General features: G+C 39.5%; 1 protein-coding gene across 2 annotated transcripts in view; it reads right to left on the bottom strand.

Moving 5' to 3' along the window:
- Positions 1-25175, bottom strand: part of LOC122553479 (echinoderm microtubule-associated protein-like 5) — a 220286-nt gene that overhangs the window by 162688 nt on the left and 32423 nt on the right. For both annotated transcript variants that reach the window (XM_043697282.2, XM_043697284.2), the window contains exon 4: positions 11917-11985. In XM_043697282.2, coding sequence (XP_043553217.2) covers positions 11917-11985 — 69 coding nt within the window. The remainder of the gene's footprint in view (positions 1-11916; positions 11986-25175) is intronic.

Here is a 25175-nt window from a genome sequence, read left to right as displayed (position 1 = left end):
CTGGTGAGCAAACATCCTGATTGGGCCCATATACTCTGAAAGCTATACATTACAATAGGTGAATTGTTAGAACTAAGCATGCTATTTCACACATGCCAATGAATAAAACACAGGTTTTGCTTTTAAGAAATAATTTCTCTTTATAAAGACCATCATCTAAATGAATAGACAAAAATAATAGCTGAGGAAAAAGCATGTAGTGTAGCAACATACCTCAAAGTGGTCACTCTGCTACTGAGTTCATCTTAAATCATGTGCAATTACTTGATGAGATCATGCTTAAAGAAGATCTTTTATTCAGAGAAATGCAAAATATAGTGATACATAAAGGTCACATAAAGGAATATTTTTATATAAAGAAATAATGCCATCCGGGACTGTTCGTACAACCAATCTAAATGCTTAAATGAAGGAGACAGTGGCGTAGCGTTAACAACACTGGATTAGTAAACCAAAACCATAATGTTCCGAGGGTGCAAATTCGAATCTTACCAGAGAGATAGTGAAATCTGATTTCAATAAAAATCTGGCACAATTGCCATAAAATAACCCATTTGGTTCTGTCCTTTTAAAAAAAAGAAAGGAAATCTATTACCCTTATCTGGTTTGCCTTAATGTGACTTTGCAGAAACATGATTGACTCTTAAATACCCTCTGGACAATTAGGGATAGACAATAAATGCTGACCTAGCAGTAATTTCCGTATTCCTTGTAAGAATGAAATAAATTCTCCTTCATAAATGAAATGGCACATTTCCCCACATCCCCTATTTACAAGTTGTTCTGCTATAATACGCATATCATTAACACAAATTCGCTATAACACAATTGATAAATTGGGGACACTGTTTCTAAAGTGCAAACTTTTGAAGCGTGTATTGGTTATAACCCCATTTGTTTAAATGATGCTGCTTTTACAAGATTTTTTTATAACACTGGATTGCACAAAAATGGAACTACCGCGTTATAGCAGGAACGACTATAGTTTGACAATCAGATGCAACCAAATCTCCTCATGACGAGGTGGAATGGTGAATTGTGAGAAGATACCAAGATGTTGCAGTAGGATTTGGACAGTCTGAGTGAGTGGGCAAATGAATGGCAGATACAGTAATTTGTGCATAAATGTGAGGTTAACCACTTTGATAGCAAAAGTAGGAAGGTAGATTATTATTTGAATGGCTGTAAATTGAGAGAGGGGAATGTTTAACAAGACCTGGGTGTCCTTGTGCACCAATCAATGCAAGTAAGCAAACAAGTACATAGCGGGCAGCAAAGCAAACAAATTGTATGTAGGCCTTCATATCAAGAGGATTTGAATAGAGGAACAAGGATGTCTTGCTGAAATTATACAGGGCATTGGTGAGGGTACACTTGGAATATTGAGTGCAGTTTGTTCCCCTCGTCCGAGGAAAGATTAGATTAGATTACTTAGCGTGGAAACAGGCCCTTCTGGCCCAACAAGTCCACACCGACACTCCGAAAAGCAACCCACCCAGACCCATTCCCCTACATTTACCCCTTCACCTAACACTACGGACAATTTAGCATGGCCAATTCACCTGACCTGCACATGTTTGGACTGTGGGAGGAAACCGGAGCACCCGGAGGAAACCCACATAGACACAGCGAGAACGCGCAAACTCCATACAGACTGTTGCCTGAGGCAGGAATTGAACCCAAGTCTCTGGCGCTGTGAGGCAACAGTGTTAACCACTGTGCCACCATGCCACTCACTAATGTTCTTGTTGTTGAGGAACTACAGTGAAGGCTTATCAGACTGATTTGTGGGATAGCAAGACTGATATGAGGAGAGATTGAGTTTGGTTAAGATTGTATTCATTGGAAATTAAAAGAATGGGAGGGTAGGATGTCTCAGAAACTTCAAATTTTACCAGGACTAGACAAGTTAGATGTAGGAAGGATGTTCCCAGTGATGGTGTTCAGAACCAGAGATTATACTTTAATAATAAAGAGATAAACCCTTTACAACCGATTAAGGGGGGTGGGGTCGGTAATTTCTTCACCCAGATAGTGGTGTTCCTGTGGAATTCACTACCACAGAAAGTGGTTGAAGACAAAACATTGTTTTCAACAAGGACATAGATAAAGCCCTTGATTAAGGGGATCAGAGGATATGGGAGGAGGGCTGGATTAGGGGTATTGAACTCAATGATCTGGAACGATCATATTGAATGGCAGAGTATGCTTCAAGGTCAAATGTCTACTATGTTAATGGGCAGAATCTTGTCCTTTCCACCTTCATGCTGACTAAGCCACTGTCAAGAGGATTAAACAGGCTCCGATTAAACATTCCCAATGTTTGGCAGGATCTTGATAAACAAAGCTGAAAAAGCGCAGCAGGTCAGGCAGCATCCAAGGAGCAGGAAAATCGACATTTCGGGCATAAGTCCTTCTTCATGCTTCTGTAGTTGCCTTTATTCAACTGTAATAGTGTTACATCCGATTCTACCTTTTCCCTCTCCAATTGCAGTATAAATACTATCATATTATGGTCACTACCTCCTAAGGTTTCCTTAACCTTAAGCTACCTTACCAAGTCTGCCTCATTGCATAACACTAAATCCAGTATTGCCTGTTCCCTAGCGGGCTTCACCACAAGCTGCTCCAAAAAACCATTTTGTAGACATTCCACAAATTCCTTTTCTTGCAATCCACTGCCATGAAGGAGGACTTATGCCCGAAACGTCGATTCTCCTGCTCCTTGGATGCTGCCTGACCTGCTGTGCTTTTCTAGCAACACATTTTTCAGCTCTGATCTCCAGCATCTGCAGTCCTCACTTCCTCTTGATAAACAAACTCTGGCATGTGTAGCTATAGGCTTCTGGGGAATCCTATGTTCAAAGACCATCAGTGCCTGATCGAGTGATCTGGCATCAGAAAGTAGGGCCCACTAAGTGACACCACCCTATCCTTTAAGTAAATATCCCCTATGCCTCCTCCCCTGTGACTCCCTTTCCTCCATGATTCTCCACTTGCTCTAGATGAATGTAGCTCCAATACTCAAGAAGCTCAACACTATCGAGTACAAAGCAACCCACTTGATTGACATCCTACCCACCACCTTAAACATTCATTCCACCCCAGTACTCAGTGCCTGCAGTGTGTACCATCTTCAAATGCACTGCAACAATCAGCATCATCCAAACTCAACCTCTACCACCTGGAAGAATGCACAGAAACACCAAGTTCCCTTCCAAACCATGAACGATCCAAACTACATTGCTGTTCCTTCATCACCAGGTCAAAAACCTAGCAACTTTAACAGCTCTGTGGCTGTGCCTATATCAGATGGACTAGAAAATGGGGATGGGGGAAGGGAAGAGTAAAACTCCAAGGAGTATAAATGGCTAATGGGAAACAAAGAAGCAGGTTAACATCTGTCAGGGTGGATTCAACAGCATGAAAATACATGAAAAAAGAAATGAAAGGAAAGGAGAACTCAGGAAAGGTTATTAAAGTCTCCAGCACACAAAATAGGACAGTGTTTGGAAAAGGTGAGGAATCAACTTTTAAGCACACTGGATAAATGAATGACAATGAGAAGAGAGAGAGTCATTATAGGATTGAAGTGGTTATATCTGAATACACGCAGTATATGAAATAAGGTAAATGAGCTGGTGATGCAGGTCAAAATTAGTAGGTATAATGTGGTGGGCATCACGGAGACATGGCTGCAAGGGCATCAGGACTGGGAGCTAAATATCCAAGGATATACATCCTATCGAAAAGATAGGCAGGTGGGTGGAGGGGATAGGATTGCCTTATTAGTAAGAATTGAAATTAAGTCAATAATAAGAAACGATGTTTGGTCAGATGATGTAGAATCTGTGTGGGTTGAGTTGAGAAACCGCAAAAGCAAAAAATCCATAGTGGGAATAATGTACAGGTCTCCAAACAGTAGTCAGGATTTTGGGGCACAAGATGCACTAAGAGATAGAAAAGGTGTGTAAGAAAGGCAAGGTTACAGTGTTCATGGGGGACTTCAATAAGCAGATGGACTGGGAAAAATCAGTTTGGCAGTGGATTGCAAGAAAAGGAATTTGTGGAATGTCTACAAAATGGTTTTTTGGAGCAGCTTGTGGTGAAGCCCACTAGGGAACAGGCAATACTGGATTTAGTGTTATGCAATGAGGCAGACTTGGTAAGATAGCTTAAGGTTAAGGAAACCTTAGGAGGTAGTGACCATAATATGATAGTATTTATACTGCAATTGGAGAGGGAAAAGGTAGAATCGGATGTAACACTATTACAGTTGAATAAAGGCAACTACAGAAGCATGAAGGAGGACTGACCAGATTGCCTGGGAGAGAAGCCAAGCAGGAAAGACAGTGGAACAGCAATGGCGGGAATTAGAGTCATATAGCCATAGAGTCCTACAGTATGGAGACAAACCCTTCAGCCCAAACTGGTTGATGTTGACCAAATAATTCCATCCACACTAACCTCATTTCCCTGTATTTGGCCCAGAACCTTTTGAACCTATCCTATCCAAGTATTTATCCAAATGCCTTTTAAACATTATTAATGTACTCACCTCAACCACTTCTGTTGGCAGGTCATTCCATATGTTTAAAAGATTGCCCCTCAGATTTCCTTTTATTTTTGCCCCTCTAACCTTAATCTGATGCTCTAGTTCACAATTCCCCAACCCTGAGAAAAAGACTGAGTGCATTCACCCTATCCATACCTCTCATAATCTTATACATTTCTGTAACATCTCCCCTTAGTCTCCTATGCTTTGAAGAAAAAAGTCCTAGCTTGTCTAACCTCTCTCTGTAAGTTAGAACATTGAGCTCTGGGAACATCCTTGTATATTTCTTTTGCACTCTTTCCAGTTTAATAACATCCTTCCTATATTAAGGTGACCGAAACTGAACACAATACTCCAAGTGCAGCTTCACCATCATCCTGTACAACTGCAACATAACTTCCCAACTTCAATACTCAATGCCCTAACTGATGCAGTCCAGTGTGCCAAAAGCCTTCTTCACTGCCCTGTCTACTTATGACTCCATTTTCAGAGGATTGTGCACCTGAACTCCAAGATCCCTAAATTACAGTACATTCCTTAAGGCCCTACCATTCACCATAAAACTCTTACCTTAATGTGACTTTTCAAAATGCAACACCTCATAATTATCTATATTAAACTCCATTTGTCATTTCTCGGCCCATTTCCCCAACTGAACAAGGTTCTGCTGCAGTTTCTGATAACCTTCCTCACTGTCCATGATACTACCTATTTTAGGGTCATCTGCAAACTTACTAATCATGCCTTGTACATTCTCTTCCTAAATATCGATATAGATAACAAACAGTATTTGGCCCAGCACTGACTACTGAGGCACTCCACTAGTCTCAGGCCTCCAGTCCAACAAGTATTGTTCCACTAGTACCCTCTGCTCCCCACAATCAAACCAATTGTATATCCAATTCACCAGCTCCACCTGGATTCCATGTGATCTAACCTTCCAGAGCAGCCTACCATGTGGAACATTATCAAAGGCCTTCGTGAAATCCACATGGAATATGTCTATCACCCTGCCCTCATCAACCTTCCTGGTCACTTCATCAAAGAACTCTAACAAGGTTGTGAGGCATGATCTCACATGCACAAAGCCATGCTGACTGCTCCTAATCAAACCCGGTCTTTCCAAATGCATGTATACCTTAAATCTTAGAATTGTCTCAAGTTTCTGAGAGTAATTTGGTAGTCAGCAAAAAGTCATCCCTCGAAAAAAGAAGCTACTAAAGGGAGGATGAGACAACCATGGCTGACAAGGCAACTCAGGGATGGCATAAAAGCAAAAGAGAAAGCATAGAATGCAGCAAAGAGCAGTGGGAAACCCACAAAGACCAACAGAGGACAACGAAAAAAAGAAATAAGGAGGGAGAAGATTAAATAGGACAGTAAGCTAGTCAGTAATATAAAATAAGATTGCAAGATTTTCTTTAGATATATAAAGGCAAAAGAGACACAAAAGTGGACATGGATCGCTGGAAAATGATGCTGGCATAGTAGTCGTGGGAACAAAGAAATGTCTGAGGACTGAATAAGTACTTTGCATCAGTCTTCATAGTAGAAGACACAAGTAATGTCCCAAAAGTTCAAGAGAGAGTCAGGGGGCAAGGTGAGCATGATAGCCATCACCAAGGAGAAGGTGCAAAAAAAACCTGTAAGGGCTAAAGGTGGATGAATCACCTGGACCAGATGGGCTACACCCTAGAGTTCTGAAGGAGATAGCTGAAGAGATATTGGAGGCATTAGTGATGATCTTTCAGGAATCACTGGAGTCAGGGAGAGTCCCAGAGGACTGGAAAAATCACTAATTAATGTTCCTGTTTAAGGAGGGAGTAAGGCAAAAATATACAGGCCGATTAAGCCTGACCTTTGTCATTCATAAGATTTTGGAGTCCATTGTGAAGGATGAGATTTCTGAATACTCGGAAGTGCATAGTAAAATAGGGTGAAGTCAGTATGGTTTCATCAAGGGGAGGTCATGCCTGACAAAACTGCTAGAATTCTGTGAGGAGATAACAGGTTAGACCAAGGAAACCCAATGGATGTTATTTACCTGGACTTCTAGAAGACCTTTGAAAAGGTGCCGCACAGGAGACTGCTGAGTAAGATAAGGGCCCATCATGTTAAAAGCCAGGTACTAACATAAATAGAAGATTGGCTGTTTGGTAGAAAGCAGCTATTGGGGATAAAAGGGTCTTCCTCAGGATGGCAGGTGCTGATTAGTGGTGTTCCACAAGAGTCAATGTTGGGACCACAATTTTTCACTTTATACAATCATGTTCTAGATGAAGGGACTGAGGGCATTCTGGCTAAGTTTTCAGATGATACAAAGATAGGTGGAGGGGCAGGTTGTATTGTGGAGGTGGGGTGGCTGCAAAAGGATTTAGACAGATTAGGAGAGTGGGCAAAGGAGTAGCAGATGGAATACAATGTGGGAAAGTGTGAGGTCATGCACTTCGGTAGGAAGAATAGAGGCATGGAGTATTTTCTAAATGGGGAGACAATTCAGAAATCTGAAGTGCAAAGAGATTTGGGAATTCTAGTCCAGGATTCTCTTAAGGTAATCTTGCAGTAGTTAGGAAGACAAATACTATATTGGCACTTAAGTTGAGAGAATTAGAATATAAAATCAGGGAAGCATTTCTGAGGCTTTGTAAAGCTTTGGCTTAGAGTGCTGAGAGAATTTTGGGCCTCATACCTCTGGAAGGATGTACTGGACCTAACACTGGTCCAGAGGAGATTCATGAGAATGATCCCAGGAATGAAAGGCTTAACATATGAGGAACGTTTGAGGACTTTGGGTCTATACTCAATGGAGTTAGAAGGATGAGGGGAGTATCTAATTGAAACTTACAAAATACTGAATAGCCTTGAGAGATTAGATGTTGGGAAGATGTTTCCATTGGTTGAAGAAACTAGGATGCGAGGGCACAGCCTTAGACAAAGATAAGGAGAAATGTCTTCAGCCAGAGTGTGGTGAATCTACAAAATTCATTACCACAGAAGGCTGTGCAGGCCAGGACACTGAGTATAATTAAGACAGAGATAGATAAGTTCTTGAATGTCAAGGAGATCAAGGGCTATGGGGAGAAAGAATGAATGGTGTTGAGCAATTTAATCAGCCATGATTGAATAGCAGAGAAGACTTGATGGGATGAATGACCTTATTTCTGCTCCTACATTTTATGGTCTTATGGATAAGGCAGCAGTTCATTGCCACATTCTCCAAATTGAATTAGGAATGGGCAACAAATACAGTTCTTGATATCAATGTTAACATTCCATGAATATTTTCTATTAAAATAACATTAGGAGAAAATGAATTTATTGATCTTAATGCACCTGACATTCTTGTGCTACTCTGTCTCTTCTGGTCTTTACTGCCTGCAGACAGCAGTGACCATGTGCCATTTATCCCACTGACTATTCCATTGCTTCAAGTGGCTCAAATATCATCAAGACAAAGCAGCCAGTTTGATCGACACTCCATCCTCCAATCTAAACATTCACATTCACCACCAATGAATCACAGTGGCAGCAGAATGCACTATTTCCATTATGCATCACAGCAACTGACAATGATTTCTCCTATAGCATTTTCTAAACCAGTGACCACTATCACCAAGAAAGACAAGGGATACAGAAGCATGGGAATGCTACCAACTGCAGCAGATTCATGAGAACACCACCATTTGCAAAGTTTCCTCCAAGTCACACATCATCCTGACTTAGACGTATGTCACTTTTCATTCAGTGTTATTACGGTGGAACTCCCTCTCCAACAACATGCATCAAATGAACTGCAACGGTCCAAGAGGCAGATCCCCAACATCTTTGCCAGAGCAATTGGGGCAACAAATGCTGGTCTTCCTTGTGGTGTCTACTTCCTGTGAAAAAAGGTTTTTAAAAACCCAATTGTCCAGGTTTAGTTACATTCTGCTTCAGTGCTTCACATACTGCTTTAGTGCTTAAGAAACTGTGAATGGCACTGAACACTATGCTATAAGAAATGAACATCTTCACTTTTGACCTGGTGCAGAGTAGGTCATTGATGCTTCCCAAACCTTTTCAGATTGCGGCACACTTTCAAGATTTCAATGCTTGATTGGAGATCAAGGGATATTCATTTTTCACCCGTGGACAAAATTGAACTTCAGGGTGCAATCACTCCTTAGAACCGGGAATCCAACCTCTTCCTTTCAAGTAAAGCTCATAGCTGATTCTTCTAAAGATGCTTCAAATCGCTTTCAAATCAAAACAAACTGCTCTGATGCAGATGACATGAAATAATTGTTGGAGTTATCTTGAAGGAAGCTCAAATGTTGCTCCACAAGTAAGAGTAACCTTTCACCTAGGTTCAAGCTAGAAGCTTGCTTCAATATTTGAATTTCTGGTTATGGGAACCAAAATTGCAAATCCACATGAAAACACCAAAAATTATCACATTTGATTGGTTGATGATAATATTGTATTGACATAGTAAGCAGTTTCATGATTGTTACCATTTCCACACTTACAGCTCGGCACTAGATCATCCAGAAACCAGTGCTGTTATGTAAATGAGTACATCTGGCAGGCATAATTGTACCTACTGATGAGGATAGCCAGAAAGTACTGTAATACAGTATAAAGAGAAAATAAATCAAAATCCAATCTTTCAAAATAGGTAATTTACATTTCCAAATAAAAATAATTGAACAATTGCAAAAAATTCTACGACAAACCCAATATATTTCTGCAGCACACTGTAGTGCCATGGTACACCATTTGGGAAGCAGAACCCTATGTAACACCTGCAGCTATCTTGTAAGGCTGAGACAATTGGCCTTCAACACCAATCACTATCTTTATTTATGCTTGGCATGATTCCAATGAGTGGAGAGTTTCCCCTGATTTCCATTGGCTTCAATTTGTGAGGATTTCATGCTGCCATGCTCCATCAACTGTGCTCTTTGAAATAACTCCACAGAGGTAGGTATCCTGTCACCAAATCATCCTTTACTTACACTGGCACAACTATGTTAGAGTCAGTACTCAGTGTCAGAACCCCTGACATTCCTTTTGTTACCTGTCAGCCAGGGCATCCTGATTGAATGGGATTAACAGCCCCAATGAGTGAACTCATATCCTATGAGCCCAGCTGGCTGACAGTGTTACAATCACTATAGTCTTGATGTCAAGAACAGACATACTCACTTCAGCTTACATTTACTGAGGTCTGAGGCCAGGTACAGGTACACAATCCTTTATCTGAAATGCTCAGGACCAACTGGTTTTCAGATTTTGGAATATTTTGAATTTCGGAATAAGTCACTGGGTACTACAGGCCCTGAGACAAAATTGAGGCCAGCCAGTGTTGGGCCACGCCCACCCACGTCACATCTGAGATACACGCATCAAGTGGGTGTGGAGTTGGGTTAACTGTTTGCACACCAAACAACCTTGTTAATGAGGTTAAAAAATTCACGAAGAAACCTTCAGATTTTGGAGCTTTTCGGATTTCGGGATTTCAGATAAAGGGTTGTCTACCTGTACCACTGAGAAGGATCCTGATAAGTGCCACTTGATAGCGCTATCAACAAATCCTTCATCACTTTGTCAATCTTTGAGTGTAGACTAATGGGGCATTAATTGGCTGCATTATTTTTCTCTTACTTTGAGTACTGGGCCTAATATTGCTGCTGTACTGAGACAGCTTGGCTAGGGTTGTTGCTGGTAATGGAAATCAATTACTACAGACAGGATGTCATCAGGGACCATAGTCTTTGACTATTCTGTACTTTCAGCTATTTATTGAGTGAATCACAAAGATGATTGTGAAGTAGCTGAAAATTCCTTAGGCTTGCACAAGGAATTTCTGCAAAGTGCTGAGGCTGAGATGATTGGCTAAATGGTTTTAGAGACCAGTGTGTGCTTGTGGCCACGAGCTTTTGCCGGATGCAATGAGCTCAGCTACATTTCTTTATATATACGGGGCAAATCGATTTGCTAAAGTCTGGCTTCTGTGATGGTGGGGACTTCAGAAGAGGCAGAGATGGATCCTGAATGCAACATACCTTTTGAGATGTAAATTCCCCAAATTATACTTGCTTTTCAACCTTTTCATCTATTTTTCATTTGACTTTTTTGCAGGATATAATTTTCCAGTATGTGAAATCGCATAGCAATGTTAATAACAATTTTAAACCCAGTACAGACAAATCAATGGGGTCCAAATTTAACATGGTCAAATTTGTTGATGTCTTAAAACTTTTCTTTAAAGCTATGTTTAAGTAAATTTATTTCTGTTTAGAAGATAGTGGCTACATAAGGGAGTGTTTCCGTTTTAAAACCTGGCTCCATAAATTTCAGCTGATTCAGGACGTTGGACCAGTCTGGGACTTATGTGGAATTTCCAGAGTCAAAATACATCTGTCAGATATTTAACAGGAGTAGCTGGAGATAACTTTTTCCAGCTCTCAACAGTCATTTGCTTCAAAGTCATAAGCACGTCTCCTGTAGCATGTACAGATCTCAGGTTGGTTTGAGGTCACAGCCCTCAATTTTCTACAGTCACCCCAGAATGTTCTTCACCATCACAATGCTTTTATAGGAGACCAGCTGTTTCCAATGCTGGTAAGTATTTTTTAATTTAAAAAAGTTTTTAAAAAACTTAAATAATCTGTTTAGCATTTTTTTCTCTTCAAGGAATTAAATTCTTTGATTTTTTTTCCCCATTGAGATACAACACAAGAAAGTGCTGTGTTAAAGTTTGAGACCAGCCAGAATGCTTATTTTGTCCTCTCCCATTCTATCTACAGTCCTCTAATCTTTTTGAGTAAAAATAAATAATGTTTCACCTATTTCTTAATATTATGTCTCATGATACCATAACCATTTTAGTAGTTTAGCACTTTATCATTGTTCACTTTACCCAAGGCAGGATGACAAAGTTATGTTAAATCCTTTTCAGTAATAACCTTCATTCAATATTTTATAAACCTCGTATATATTGAAGTACAGAAAAAATAGCGTCAGTTTTAATTCATATCAAATTTGATTATAATTCAGTTCAAATATTCATAAAAGTGGATACATTAATATATTTCTAATAACTAATTTGATTTTGTTTTTAAGACCAGACCTTACAATTTAATTAAACCTTGAACAACTTCAAATGTAAAACATGCACGGCTGAACTTTAAATGATCATAGATTTTAGTGAAGAACATACCACACCTGCTCAGCAAACCTTTCTTCAGCAACCAAAATTAATTAAGTAAACAATACTATTGTTGTAAAATGTTCATGTGTTCATTTCAGGGAGGGGGCTGCGGGAGAGTTGCAGTAAAGAATGAAAAGACTCTGATTTCTAAGTTCTTCATACATACCTTGATGTGTTTTACACCACAGCTAATAATTTTGTTTGGTTGGTGTAAGTCCCAAGAAACATCAAATATCTATAAGGAAAACAAAATATAAAGTTAAAAATAAGATTAACTGTATTAAAATAAAACTCAATGCCCAGTTTATAGCATTAACTTTCATTTGCTGATTTTATGCTAAATTTTGCAGTTTTTTTAAAAACTATTTTATCAATCTCAACAACCTTCCCACTACAGTACTTCAATGCCTATAAAATCAAGTAGGAAGTGAGATCTGCAGATGCTGGAGATCAGAGCTGAAAATGTGTTGCTGGAAAAGCGCAGCAGGTCAGGCAGCATCCAAGGAACAGGAGAATCGACGTTTTGGGCATAAGCCGTTCTTCTGAAGAAGGGCTTATGCCCGAAACGTCGATTCTCCTGTTCCTTGGATGCTGCCTGACCTGCTGCGCTTTTCCAGCAACACATTTTCAGCTATAAAATCAAGTAGTTTGGTTTAGATTTCTGGGTCTAAAAGATTAATGTAGGTTATGATTTACAAACATCCCAGCATTGAATTAAATAACATCCCACTTGGTTCACTTCCCTTTTCCCTCAAAATTTTGACTTACATTCCCTACCACACAACTTATTTCTTGTCTTCAAGGACTTCTTTATCTATATGAAATTTTTGCATTGAACTTTCACTCTTAATATTAATAGCGCCCTTTCATGAAGACCTTCACTCAAGATTTCTTTTGTAAATCCAGTACAGCCTGCAATAGTCCACTTGGACGATCACACATTCTCAACAAAGATTAGTGCAATTTTTTGGGCAGTTTTCTTTCTTATAAAGCAGCATATATGATTGAAGAACTGCAAATAACCACTCCTGCGATGATCCTCTCACTGCTGATGTCAACTGTTCACTTTGTACACTTACCATCGTGGTGCTCTAATAATTTCTGACTGGGATTAATCATCTGCCAAAATGCTTATTTGTAGTTCCCTGTATTTCCTTCCAAGCACTGTTCTGATGCTCATTCAGCATCCTGTAATCTTCCCATCAGATCCGCTTTCCTTTGCAGATGTGAAGTTCATTTCTTTTTTTTAAATTTCATTGCACAGATTGTTCAGTTGTTAATATAGCCATACTATTTAATTTATCCTTCTTAACTGAAGTAATCAGTTCTCCCTTATATTAAACTGCAATTACATTGAAAAGTTCCCAATCTATTTTAGCCACCTTCTACTTTTGCTAGAAATTTCATGATAATTTTGTAGTTTTATCTTCCTCTTTCCTCTAGGATCTATTTGTTTTATTCCCCAATTTCAGAATACACACTGACCTTTTCTATCAATTTCATCCAATACTTTAACATGTTCTCATCTCCAATGGTTTTTTTTATTCTTAATACATTACACTTCTACTACAACATCATGGATTCATGGGTTGTACAGTAAAAATTCTGTTTACAGCAATGCCAAGTGAATATTCAAAGAAAGCTGTATAGAACTAGTTATTTGGTCAAGAAGATAGCACAAATACAAAAACAAACAAAAAAAACTTTCCCAATTACATTATCTCATGCACAAGAGTATTTGCAAGATGGGCACCAACATTGAAATAAATATTATTCTTCAAGGATTACATAAAGATTTTGTGTAAAAATTAAAGATAAATATCATTATGTACAAACACTAAATAGGGGATCTTCTGTGCAAAGACAATAAAAACAGTCATTTCAATTGTTCTTAAAATGTTACTAGGGTGGTTTTCCCCAATGAATTTGTGAAGTTTGGAACTAAGCTCATTAAAAACCAGGCTAGTAACTATTTATTCTTGGGAAAGCTGTCACAAATGTATCCCAGACGCATGCGATAACAAAACCAAAATGCTGTGACGACCTTGAAGGTTACAATTCTATGATTTGTCTTATATCTGGAAGCCTCAATTTTCTACATGCCTACGCTAGTAGAGTCCCAATTATTTCCTGGTATATACATTGTTTGAAGAGGATACACAACAATTAGATGTAACTATAGAGGTCTGGTGCTGAAAATCTCAAGAGCTTGATGATGTAATACCTTGAGCTGATGAAATAAGAAAAGAACATAGTACATTGCTCAATCCTTAATTCTGAAAATTCTTATTTTGGTGCAAGAATGGATGTTGTAACAACTTTGTCATGACAGATTATTTTACCCAACATCAATTGTGGCTAAACTCATCATATTCATAGTTTATGATAAAATCATGGTGTCTTGAAAAAGATAGGAGTTAATCAAGGACCACAAGCATGAATTTGTTAATGGCAAATTGAGATGTTATTTTAAGAAGTAACTGAATAGATCAAAAAACACAACTGATTAATGCACATTTATTGTTCAGATTTTGAAGTATCAGTCAGAATCATAATGGCGCAGAAGAGGGCCATTCAGTTCATCAGGTCTTTGACAGATCTCTGTACAGCAAGCTATTCAGTCCCACTCTCCCCACTTCATCCTGTCACCCTGCAAATTAATTTCTCCAAGTGCCTAATCAATTCATTTCAAAATCATTGTCCTGGCTTCCACCATCCACATAGACAGCAAGCTTCAGGTCAAAACCATTAGCTGTGTAAAAACGTTCTCACTAATAATTCCCCCCCACCCCCTTTTGCCCAAAGTCCTATATCTGGTTCCAGGGTCTATGGTTAATCAGAACATGTTTTCTTTGCGCATTTCAACTAAACCCGTTACATCTCATGAGGCAGAGAATGGTCAGAAAACAAAGACAGGGCAAATGAATATTGCTTGCATTAGAGAAGGTTGAAAACAGAGTGTGCTAGGAGTGTACAACGTGTTGCCAGGAGTGGTGATGGGAGCAGATATGATAAATTTAAGGGACTTTTAGATAAGCATATGAATATTGAAGGAATGAAGGAATATGGACCAAGGGGAGGCAGAAGGATTAGTTTGAGAGAGACAGCGAGAGCGTAAGACCATAACTTTGCAATTACTTTCGATAAGTAAGTTAGCTAGGTTGACTACCAGGTTTTAAAGCAAACAAACATTTTTTCACAATATTACACAATGAAACACAAAGAACAGAATAAAGAATCCCTACAGAACTCAGTCTATCCAAATGCTGTTCCGAATATACACCACAGTCCCAATAAGCAAACCCCTTAAACACAGTAAAAATGAAACAAAGGCCTACAGGTTGAAGTTAGAAGGGCAGAAGGAGAGAGTGTCTAGCAGCCTGTTTCCACACAGCCCACTGCTGCACTGCCTCATGCTTAGCTTCAGTTTTCAGAGCTGACCGCTCCCCTTTCATTATAAACGTCACTTCTAAAACAACTCTTTGGCCTGAAGTCTCATCTGTTTACATACAAACAAAAGGCCTCTCAAAATCCTTTTTCATCACTGTACCAAATTAGCCACCCCTGAGCCAGGAGCTGGTTTACAATCCCTCTGAAAAAAACCAAGGACATAGTATCCTTAAGAACATTAGCAGATCTGTGACAACATGGAGAAAGAAATGAATGCTAGAGAAAATGAATGTTGATGTTTTAAAAACAGTGCACCTTATAGAAGAGAAAGTTCTGGAGGTCTTAGAAAATATAAAGGTGGTTAAATCTCTGTGATCTGATCTAATGTATCCCAGAATGCTATGGAAAGTAAGGGAGGAAATTGCAGGGCTCCTTGCAGAAATATTTATATCATCTATAACTACAGGTTAGGTGCCTGATGACTGGAGGTTGGTAAATGTTGTGCCTTTGTTTAAGAGTTGTAAGGAGAAATTGGGGATCAATAGACCTGAGAGTCTGACTTCGGTTGTGGGTAAGTTATAAAGTCATTGAGATGTATAGCACGGAAGCAGACTCTTTGGTCCAACTCGTCCATGTCGACCAGATATCCCAACCCAATCTAGTCCCACTTGCCAGAACCAGGCCCATATCCCTCCTAACCCTTCCTATTCATATACCATCCAGATGTATTTTAAAGTTGCAATTGTACTAGCCCCCACTACTTTCTCTGGTAGTTCATTCAATACACGCACCAACCTGTGTGTGAAAAAGTTGCCAGAGGTCTCTTTTATAGCTTTCCCCTCTCACCCTAAACTGCCCCGACCCCAGGAAAAAGACTTTGTTTATTTATCCTATCCATGCCCCTCCTCATGATTTTATAAACCTCTATAAGGTCACCCCTCAGCCTCCGACACTCCAGGGAGAACAGCTCTAGCCTATTCAACCTCTCCCTAAAGCCCAAATCCTTCAATCCTGGCAACATCCTTGTAAATCTTTTCTGAACCCTTTCAAGTTTCACAACATCTTTCTGATAGGAAGGAGACCTGAATTGCATGCCATATTCCAATAGTGGCCTCACCGAAGTGATTCTTAAAGATAGGATTTATAAACATTTAGATCGGCAAAAATTGATTAGGGATAGTAAGCATGGTTTTGTGTGAAGCAAATCATGTCTCAAACTTGATTGTGTCTTTTGAGGAAGTTACAAAAAGATTGATGAGGGCAGAGCAGTAGATATTATTTACTTAAACTTTAGTAAAGCCTTTGACAAGATTTGCATGGTAGAGTAATTAGTAAATGAGAGAAAGTGAGGACTGCAAATGCTGGAGATCAGAGTCAAAAGGTGGGGGTGACACTGGAAAAGCACAGCAGGTCAGGCAGCATCCAAGGAAGGGTTTTTGCCCAAAACATAGATTCTCCTGCTCCTCTGATGCTGCCTATCCTGCTGTGCTTTTCCAGTGCCACACTTTGAAACTAATTAGTAAAGTTTGGTCACATGGGATTCAGGGTGAACTTGCCAATTGGATAGATAATTGGTTTAACTGCAGGAGACAGGGTGGTGGTAGAAGGCTGCTTTGCAGACTAGAGGCCTGTCACCAGCGGTGTTCTGCAGGGATTGGTTCTGGAGCCTCTATTGATTTTCATTTGTATAAATGATTGGGATGAGAATATCGAAGGTATCGTTTGTAAATCTATGAATGACACCAAAATTGGTGGCATAGCTGATGGTGAAGGTGGTCTACTAAGATTACATTGATCAAATGAGTCAATGGCTGAAAATGGCAGATGGAGTTCAATTTGGATAAAAGCTATGTATTGCATTTCAGCATAACAACCACGGGCAGGACTTATACAATTAATAGGAGGGCCTTGATTAGTGCTGTAGAACAGAGGGACCTAGGAGTTCAGGTATATAATTCTTTGACATTTACATCATATAGAGACAGGGTGGTTACAAAAGGAGTTTAGCACGCTTGCCTTCATTGCTCAGTCCTTTGAGTATAGAAGATGAGAAGTGTTGAGGTTGTGCAGGACATTGGTGAAGCCTCTTCTGAAGTACTGTGTCCAGTTACGATCATCCTGTTATAGGAAGAATATTATTGAGTTGGAGAGGGTTCAAAAGAGATTTACCAGGATGTTGCAGAGAATGGAGGACTTGGAGTTATAACAGTCAGTAAGGACCACCACTGACACCTTGTCATAGAGGAAATGGAGAATGTGGATTGATTTTTCTGGACAGCTGGCCTTTGATATGGTCTTCCATTGCACTTCTTGATTGACTGAGTCGAAAACCTTGGTCAGATCAATGGCCTCATTCCTGAGGAAGGGCTCATGCCCGAAACATCGATTCTCCTGCTCCTTGGATGCTGCCTGATCTGCTGTGCTTTACCAGCACCACATTCTCAACACTGATCTCCAGTACCTGCAGTCTTCACTTTCTCCTCAGATCAATGAAGGCCATGTAGAATGTGTTGTGCTGTTCCTGGCATTGATGTTGGAGTTGTCAAGCAGAGAAAATCATGCCAACAGTTCCACAGATTGTTGCAAGTCACATTGGCTGTCCAGAAGGATTTCTTCAGCAACTGGAAGAAGGAGGTGTCCAGTGAGGTTTTGGGCAATGATCTTCCCGACGATTGACAGGAGGAAGTTTCCTGTCATTTTCGCAGAAAACCTTTGTATAATTTCTTGAAGATGGTGAAGATGGCAGCAACCCTGAGATAGAAGAAATCCCTGCCATTCTCCCAGATTTGCGGTTGATGGAGATGATGGGTGAGCTCTGCTCCTCCAAGTTTGAAAGTCTCTGCTAGAATCCAATCCAATTCTGAAGCTCTTCTATTCATCATGTGTTTAACGACAGCTTTGATTTCTTCCATAATAGATGGAAGTCCAAGTTTATATTTGATGGGGAGTTGAAGGATTTCCTGAAAATAAGCGGTCAAGGTCACAGATTTGGAAGGTGCTATCAAAGGAGTCTTGACAGGTTGCTTCTGTGCTTCCTGCAAATGGGGCAGGTGAAAGTCCAAGAAGATCATAGTCTGCTCTCTCATTAGGTATCTGCTGGAGAGTTTAACCCAAGGATCACCATGCCTCAGGAGAGGGGCAGAGTTAAGAAGAAAGGGCAACCTCAGCTGATGAGAGATGGTGTCAGTGTTGGAGAGGAAGGATGTCAATAGGGTGCCAATCAAGTGTGCTGTTTTGACACGTGATTCTGACAATTTCTTTGGAAGCAATTCAGGTGAAGAAGGAGAGGTTAAAGAAAGGTTTTAAAATGATAAGACATTACCTGGTTATTACATTTCTAAGCAAATGGTATGCTGCATTTCCCACATTTCAAAAAAAGAACACATTTTTTTCATGGCTGTAAAGCACTTTAGATGTCCTGATGTTGACCAAGGCAAAAAATTAATAAATGCAAAACTTTCCTTTTATTTTGATCGATTGAAGATGGTAAGATTATTTCTAATTGCTGAATCAATTTACATAATATCATTAAGATGAGGAGGAGTGTGGTTTGGAGAAATGTACTTATGCAAAAAGTTGTTGAGAAATAGAATGTTTTACTAGAGAATAGGTGAGGCAGAGAGCAATATATATTCAATGGAAAAATGGAATAAATATTTGAAACAGAAAAAGATAGAAGATCTGAGGACAAGAGGAACAGAACAATGGGATTAGTTTTACATGTCTCTGGCAAACAAACAAACAAACAAAATCAGCCTATGTATTATGTCCTTCTGAATAATAATGTTGAATGGCTCAATTACTGAAAATAAAAACATTTACTTTATATTTTCATTGCTTGTTGTTCTACAAATTGAGAAGCTTCTTGCAACTGCCTTGAAAATGTGCGGAATTAGATTCCCATGCAATTATTTAGATGGTTTGGTGAAGTAATGTGTCCCTTTCTCAAGTTTTAACAACTCCATTTCAGGAACCTAAGATAGGTAATTTTTAAATTATCCTATTAAAAACATCAAGAATGGCCTCAAAAAAAAAACAACTCCAGCTAATGAGGTGAAACCTAAATTATTTGCCTTATCCAGTTATCTGTGGTGGTAGTTTGTAGGCCACTATCAGTAGCCCCTGAATTAGTTCATTGTCTAATGTTAGCTAAGAATTCATATACTACTGTATCCTAAAGGAACTGGAACTAACTTTATCTATCCAAGAAATAGGGGTGTAGTACAAAGCATGCTTATAAATCCAGCTGACATAGTACTATAGCACACCTTCAGGAATCCAACATGATTCATCATGGGAAAGATCTTCATGCTATTGTTGCAAGCAGACTTCATATCTTTCTCCTGTAAGCAATTGTGAATACAGGAGTGAAATAAACCTGTGATGACCAATACCATTATCAATCTCTAAAGCCTTGGGATCATAGCACTGACAAGTCAGTAATTTCTATGTTAACATAATTTTAGTCAAAACATGAAATCTTAGACACCAGCTATTAAGCATGTTCAACCATGAAAGAGAACCTTCACTAGAATAGCAAAATATCTTTTACAGTGTCAGCCTCGACTCCATGCGCTCACCTCAATCAGAATGTCATGGATCAAAGCAATTGGTCTGGGTTACCACTTCAATGCAGTCCTGAGGTATTTATACACTAAACATACAGTCTTCAAGATGAGATGTTAAGTTAATAACTTGTCAGCTATCAAACAAATATATAGACCCCATGGCACTACTCTAAGAGTCAAATTGACTTATCCTATTGCTATCATTCAAACAACAACATCTCTAAAAACTAAATATCTGGACATCCATCCCTTTGTTGTTTTTGAAGCATCTCTGCACTCATCTCTGTGGCATTTAAATACATTATATCAGTCACTACACTTGAAAAGTATTTATTTTGTTATGAAATACACCTGTTGCCCTGAAAGACACTATCTACCTGTAAATAACTTCTTTCTTTTTGATGTTTCTATGAGAGACAATTCAATTCATTGATGGTACAAAATGTATAGTTTTTGCTATCTGAAGTTATGTTTTAATGTAAAATAAAATAGAACATATATCTGCTCAGGATCAATTTGGAGAGCTTTATTATGAATTCCAGCCTTTTAAAAATGCAAGTACAAATCACTTCATGAAGGACAAAACCTATAAAACTATAAAACCTCACCTGCCATTTGTTTGTAGCACAAAGGCAGCCAATCACCCTTTAGTATATAGCCTTCTCCTTTTGATCAAATACATATAGTGGTTCAAAATACCATCTTACAAATCATTGAAATGATATCACACAGAAAGAGGTGTTCCGGTACATTGGATCTATCCACTGAGTAGGCACAATTCGCCCCAGTTCCTTGCTCTTTTCCAGAACTTAGTATATAGAGTCATAGAGACGTTTAGCACAGAAACAGACACTTCAGTCCAACCTGTCCATGTCAACCAGATATCCTAAACTAATCTAGTCCCATTTACCAGCATTTGGCCCATATCCTTCTAAACCTTTCTTATTCACGTTCCCAACCAGATGCCTTTTAAATGTTGTTATTATACCAGCCTCCACCACATCCTCTGGCAGTGTATTCCACACACACACACCTGACAATTTTGCCCCTTAGGTCTCTCTTAAATCTTGCCCCTCTCACCTAAACTTGTGCACTCTAGTTCTGGACTCCTCCACCCCAAGGAAAAGACTTGGTTATTCACCCTATCTATGCCCCTTGTGATCTTATAAACCTTTATAAGGTCAGCTCTCAGCCTCTGACATTCCAGGGAAAATAACTGCAGCCTATTCAGCCTTTTCCTTTAACTCAAACCTTCTAACCCTGCCAACACCCTTCTAAATCTTTTCTGAACCCTTTCACGTTTCACAACATCCTGCCTATAACAGGGACACCAGAATTGCACACACTATTCCAAAAGTAGCCTAACGAGTGTCCAGTACAGCCGCAACATGACTTCCCAATTCTTATACTTAATGCACTGACCAATAAAGGAAAGCATACCAACCATCACCTCCACTGTCCTAACCACCTGTGACTCCACTTTCAAGGAACTATGACTTTGCACTTCAAGGTCTCTTTGTTCAGCGACACTCCCCAGGATCTTACCATTAAAGTATATAAGTTCTGCCCTGATTTGCCTTTCCAAAATTCAGCACCTCACATTTATCTAAAGCAAACTCTATCTGCTACTCTTCAGCCCATTGGCCCATCTGATCAAGATTCCATTGTAATCTAAGGTAACCTTCTTTGCTGTCCACTATATCTCCAATTTTGGTGTCATCTGCAAGCTTACTAACTATACCACCTATGTTCACATCCAAATCATTTATATAAATGACAAACAGCAGCTGATCCAGCACCAATCCTTGTGGCACACCACTGGTCACAGGCCTCCTGTCTGAAAGACATCCTCCAGCACCACTTTCTATCTTCTACCTTCGAGCCAGTTCTGTATCCAAATGGCTAATTCTCTCTGTATTCCATGTGATCTAACCTTGTTAACCAGTCTATTGTGAGGAACCTTGTTGAATGCCTTACTGAAGTCCTTACAGATCACATCCACCAGTCTGCCTTCATCAATCCTCTTCATTACTTCGTCAAAATAATCAAGTTAGTGACACATGATTTCCCATGCACAAAGTTATGTTGACTACCCCTAATCAGCCCTTGCTTCTTCAGATACATGTAAATCCTGTCCCTCATGACTCCTCCAGCAACTTGCCCACCACTGATGTCAGGTTTCCTTGTCTAATAGTGGCACCACATTAGCCAACCTCTAGTCTTCCGGCACCTCACCTGTGAATATCGATGAAACAAATATCTCAACAAAGGGCCAAGCAATCACTTCCCTAGCTTCCCACAGAGTTATAGGGTGCACCTGATCAGGTCCCAGGAACTTATTCACCTCCATGTATTTTAAGATATCCAGCACCACCTCCTCTCTGATATGGACATTTTTCAAAATGTCACTATTTAATTCCCCACATTCTCTATCTTCCATATCCTGCTCCACTGTAAACCCTGATGTAAAATATTTGTTTAGTATCTTCCCCATCTCCTGCAGTTCCACATATAGATGGCCTTGTTGATCTTCAAGGGGCCGTATTCTCTCCCTAGTTACCCTTTCATCCTTAATGTATTTGTAGAATCCTTCGGCGGGTCGGTGTGGACTTGTTGGGCCGAAGGGCCTGTTTCCACACTGTAAGTAATCTAATCTAATCTAATCTAATCTAATCTAATCCCTTTGATTTCTCCTTAACCCTATTTGCCAAAGCTATCTGATGTCCCCTTTTAGCCCTCCTGATTTCCTTCTTAAGTATAGTCCGACTGCCTTTATATTCTTCTAGGGAATCACTCGATCTCTGCTGTCTATATGTGACATAAGCTTCCTTCTTATTCTTGACCAAAGTGTCAATTTCTCTAGTCATCCAGCAATCTCTACACCTATCAGCTTGCCCTTCACCTTAAGAGGATCATACTGCCTCTGAATTCTCGTTATCTCATTTTTGAAGGCTTCCTATTTTCTAGCTGTCCCTTTACCAAAGAATTTCTGTAAGTTCTTGCCTAATACCAACAAAATTGACCTTCCTCCAATTTATAACTTCAACTTTTAGATCAAGTCTATCCTTTTCCATTCACAACTTTAAATCTAATAGACTTATGATCACTGGCCCCAAAATGTTCCTACACTGACACCTCAGTCACCAGCCCTGCCTTATTTCCCAAGAGTAGGTCAAGTTTTGCACCTTCTCTAGTAGGCACATCCACATACTGAATCACAAAATTTTCTTGTACATAATTAATAAATTCCTCTCCAGCTAAGCCCTTAACACAATTGCAGTTCTAGTCTATATTTTTGTTTTTCCTTCAAACATTTACCAATTCCTTTTTGGAAATTATTACTGAATTTGCTTCCACCACCCTTTCCGCCTATGGATTTTAGATCAAAAGAATTTAAAATACCTCTTACTGTTATGCCAATATCCTAAAATTATGTTCTGTGGTTTCAAACCTTCTGTCACTGGGAACACTTCCTCCTCATTATTTCTAAAATCCTTCGTAATTTATGCTTCATTCTCATCTCTAAGGACAACCACATCTTCTGTCTCACCTGATAATTTAAGTCTCTCTTACCAGATACGATTCCAGCAAACCTTTCTGTTCCACCTGAAAAGGCCTTGTCACACTTCCTGGTGTGATGCCGAGAATTAGATACAGTGCAGATGAAGCTAACCACTCTTTGATTTAGAACTAGCATAACTTCCTTGTGTATTTTGCACTTTATGTTTCTTTTAAAATAAACAGTGTCTTCTCAACATTTTCTGCCAAAGAACTGTATGCTTATAAAAGTAACACTCTGTTCCTGGGCATTAGCTAAAATTGTATGATTTAGTTTAGTGTCCTCTCCACGCACTTCCGACTAAAATCTATCATTTCATAATTACCCAATTCAAATTGTTGAATAATTTACATTTTTAAGCACAAACCTTTAGAATTGTCAGGCATAGACTGTTAATTCTAATCACCCATTAACTATTGCTCCAGAAATCTGAAGGACCTTAAAACTAATGCTACTTTGCAACTCTTAAAAGATGTATAAATATAGATTAGAATCACTCTCATTCTTTCTCCTTTTGAAGGAAGAATTTATTTTTGTTTTGTTATATTCAAGCCCCTACCATTTATGCAGTCATTTACCCAATTAATAATAAATTTAGAACAAAGAACAAAGAAAATTTACAGCCCAGGAACAGGCCCTTTGGCCCTCCAAGTCCGAGCCGATCCAAATCAACTGTCTAAACCTGTCACCCAATTCCTGAGCATTTGTATCCTTCTGCTCCCCACCTACTCGTGTCTGTCCAGATGCATCTTAAATGAATCTACCATGCCTGCCTCTACCACCTCTGCTGGCAATGCGTTCCAGACAACCGCCACCCTCTGTGTAAAGTACTTGCCATGTATATCCCCCTTAAACTTTACACCTCTCACCTTGAAAGTATGACCTCTCATTATTGAATCCTTCACCCTGGGAAAAAGCTAGTCTCTATCCACCCTGTCTATACCCTTCATGATTTTTTAAACCTCAATTAGGTCCCCCCTCAATCTCCTTTTTTCTAATGAAAACAAACCTAACCTACTCAACCTCTCTTCATTGCTAGCACCTTCCATACCAGGCAAAATCCTCGGAAACCTTCTCTGCACCCTCTCCAAAGTGTCCACATCCTTTTGGTAATGTGGCAACCAGAATAGTACACAGTATTCCAAATATGGCTGAACCAATGTCTTTTAACATGACCTTCCTGCTCTTATACTCAATACCCCATCTGATGAAGGCAAGCATACCATATGCCTTCTTGACCACTCTATCCACCTCTGCAGCAACCTTCAGGGTACAATGGACCTGCTCTCTCTGCTCATCACCTTTTCTCAAGGCTCTTCCGTTCATTGTACAACTCGCACTAGAATTAGACTTGCCTGGATTGAACTCTATCTGCCACTTTTCTGCCCAACCCTCCAGTATATCTCGATTGTCCTGCATTCTTTGACAGTCCCTTATGCTTTCTGCTACTCCACCAATCTTCGTGTCATCTGCAAACTTGCTGATCATACCAACAGTGCCCTCTTCCAGATCATTTATGTATATCACAAACAACAGTGGCCCCAGCACTGATCCCTGTGGAACACCACTTGTCACCTTTCTCCATTTCGAGAAACTCCCTTCAATTACTACTCTGTCTCCTGTTGCTCAACCAGTTTTTTATCCACCTAGCTAGAACACCCTGCACAACATGTGACTTCACTTCCTCTATTAGTTTACCATGGGGAACCTTATCAAACGCCTTACTGAAGTCCATGTATATGACATCAACAGCCCTTCCTTCATCTATCAACTTGGTCACTTCCTCAAAGAACTCTATTAAATTGGTAAGGCACGATCTCCCCCAAACAAAACTATGTTGCCTATCACTGATAAGCCCATTCTTTTCTAAATATAAATAGATCATATCCCTCAGTACTTTCTCCAGCA

Source organism: Chiloscyllium plagiosum, unplaced genomic scaffold, assembly GCF_037043375.1.
Source record: "Chiloscyllium plagiosum isolate Xiang-an unplaced genomic scaffold, Cpla_swu_hap1 HiC_scaffold_8, whole genome shotgun sequence".
NCBI lineage: Eukaryota > Metazoa > Chordata > Chondrichthyes > Orectolobiformes > Hemiscylliidae > Chiloscyllium > Chiloscyllium plagiosum.
Note: the sequence above shows the minus strand (reverse complement) of the source record. Positions and strands in the feature narration are given on the sequence as shown.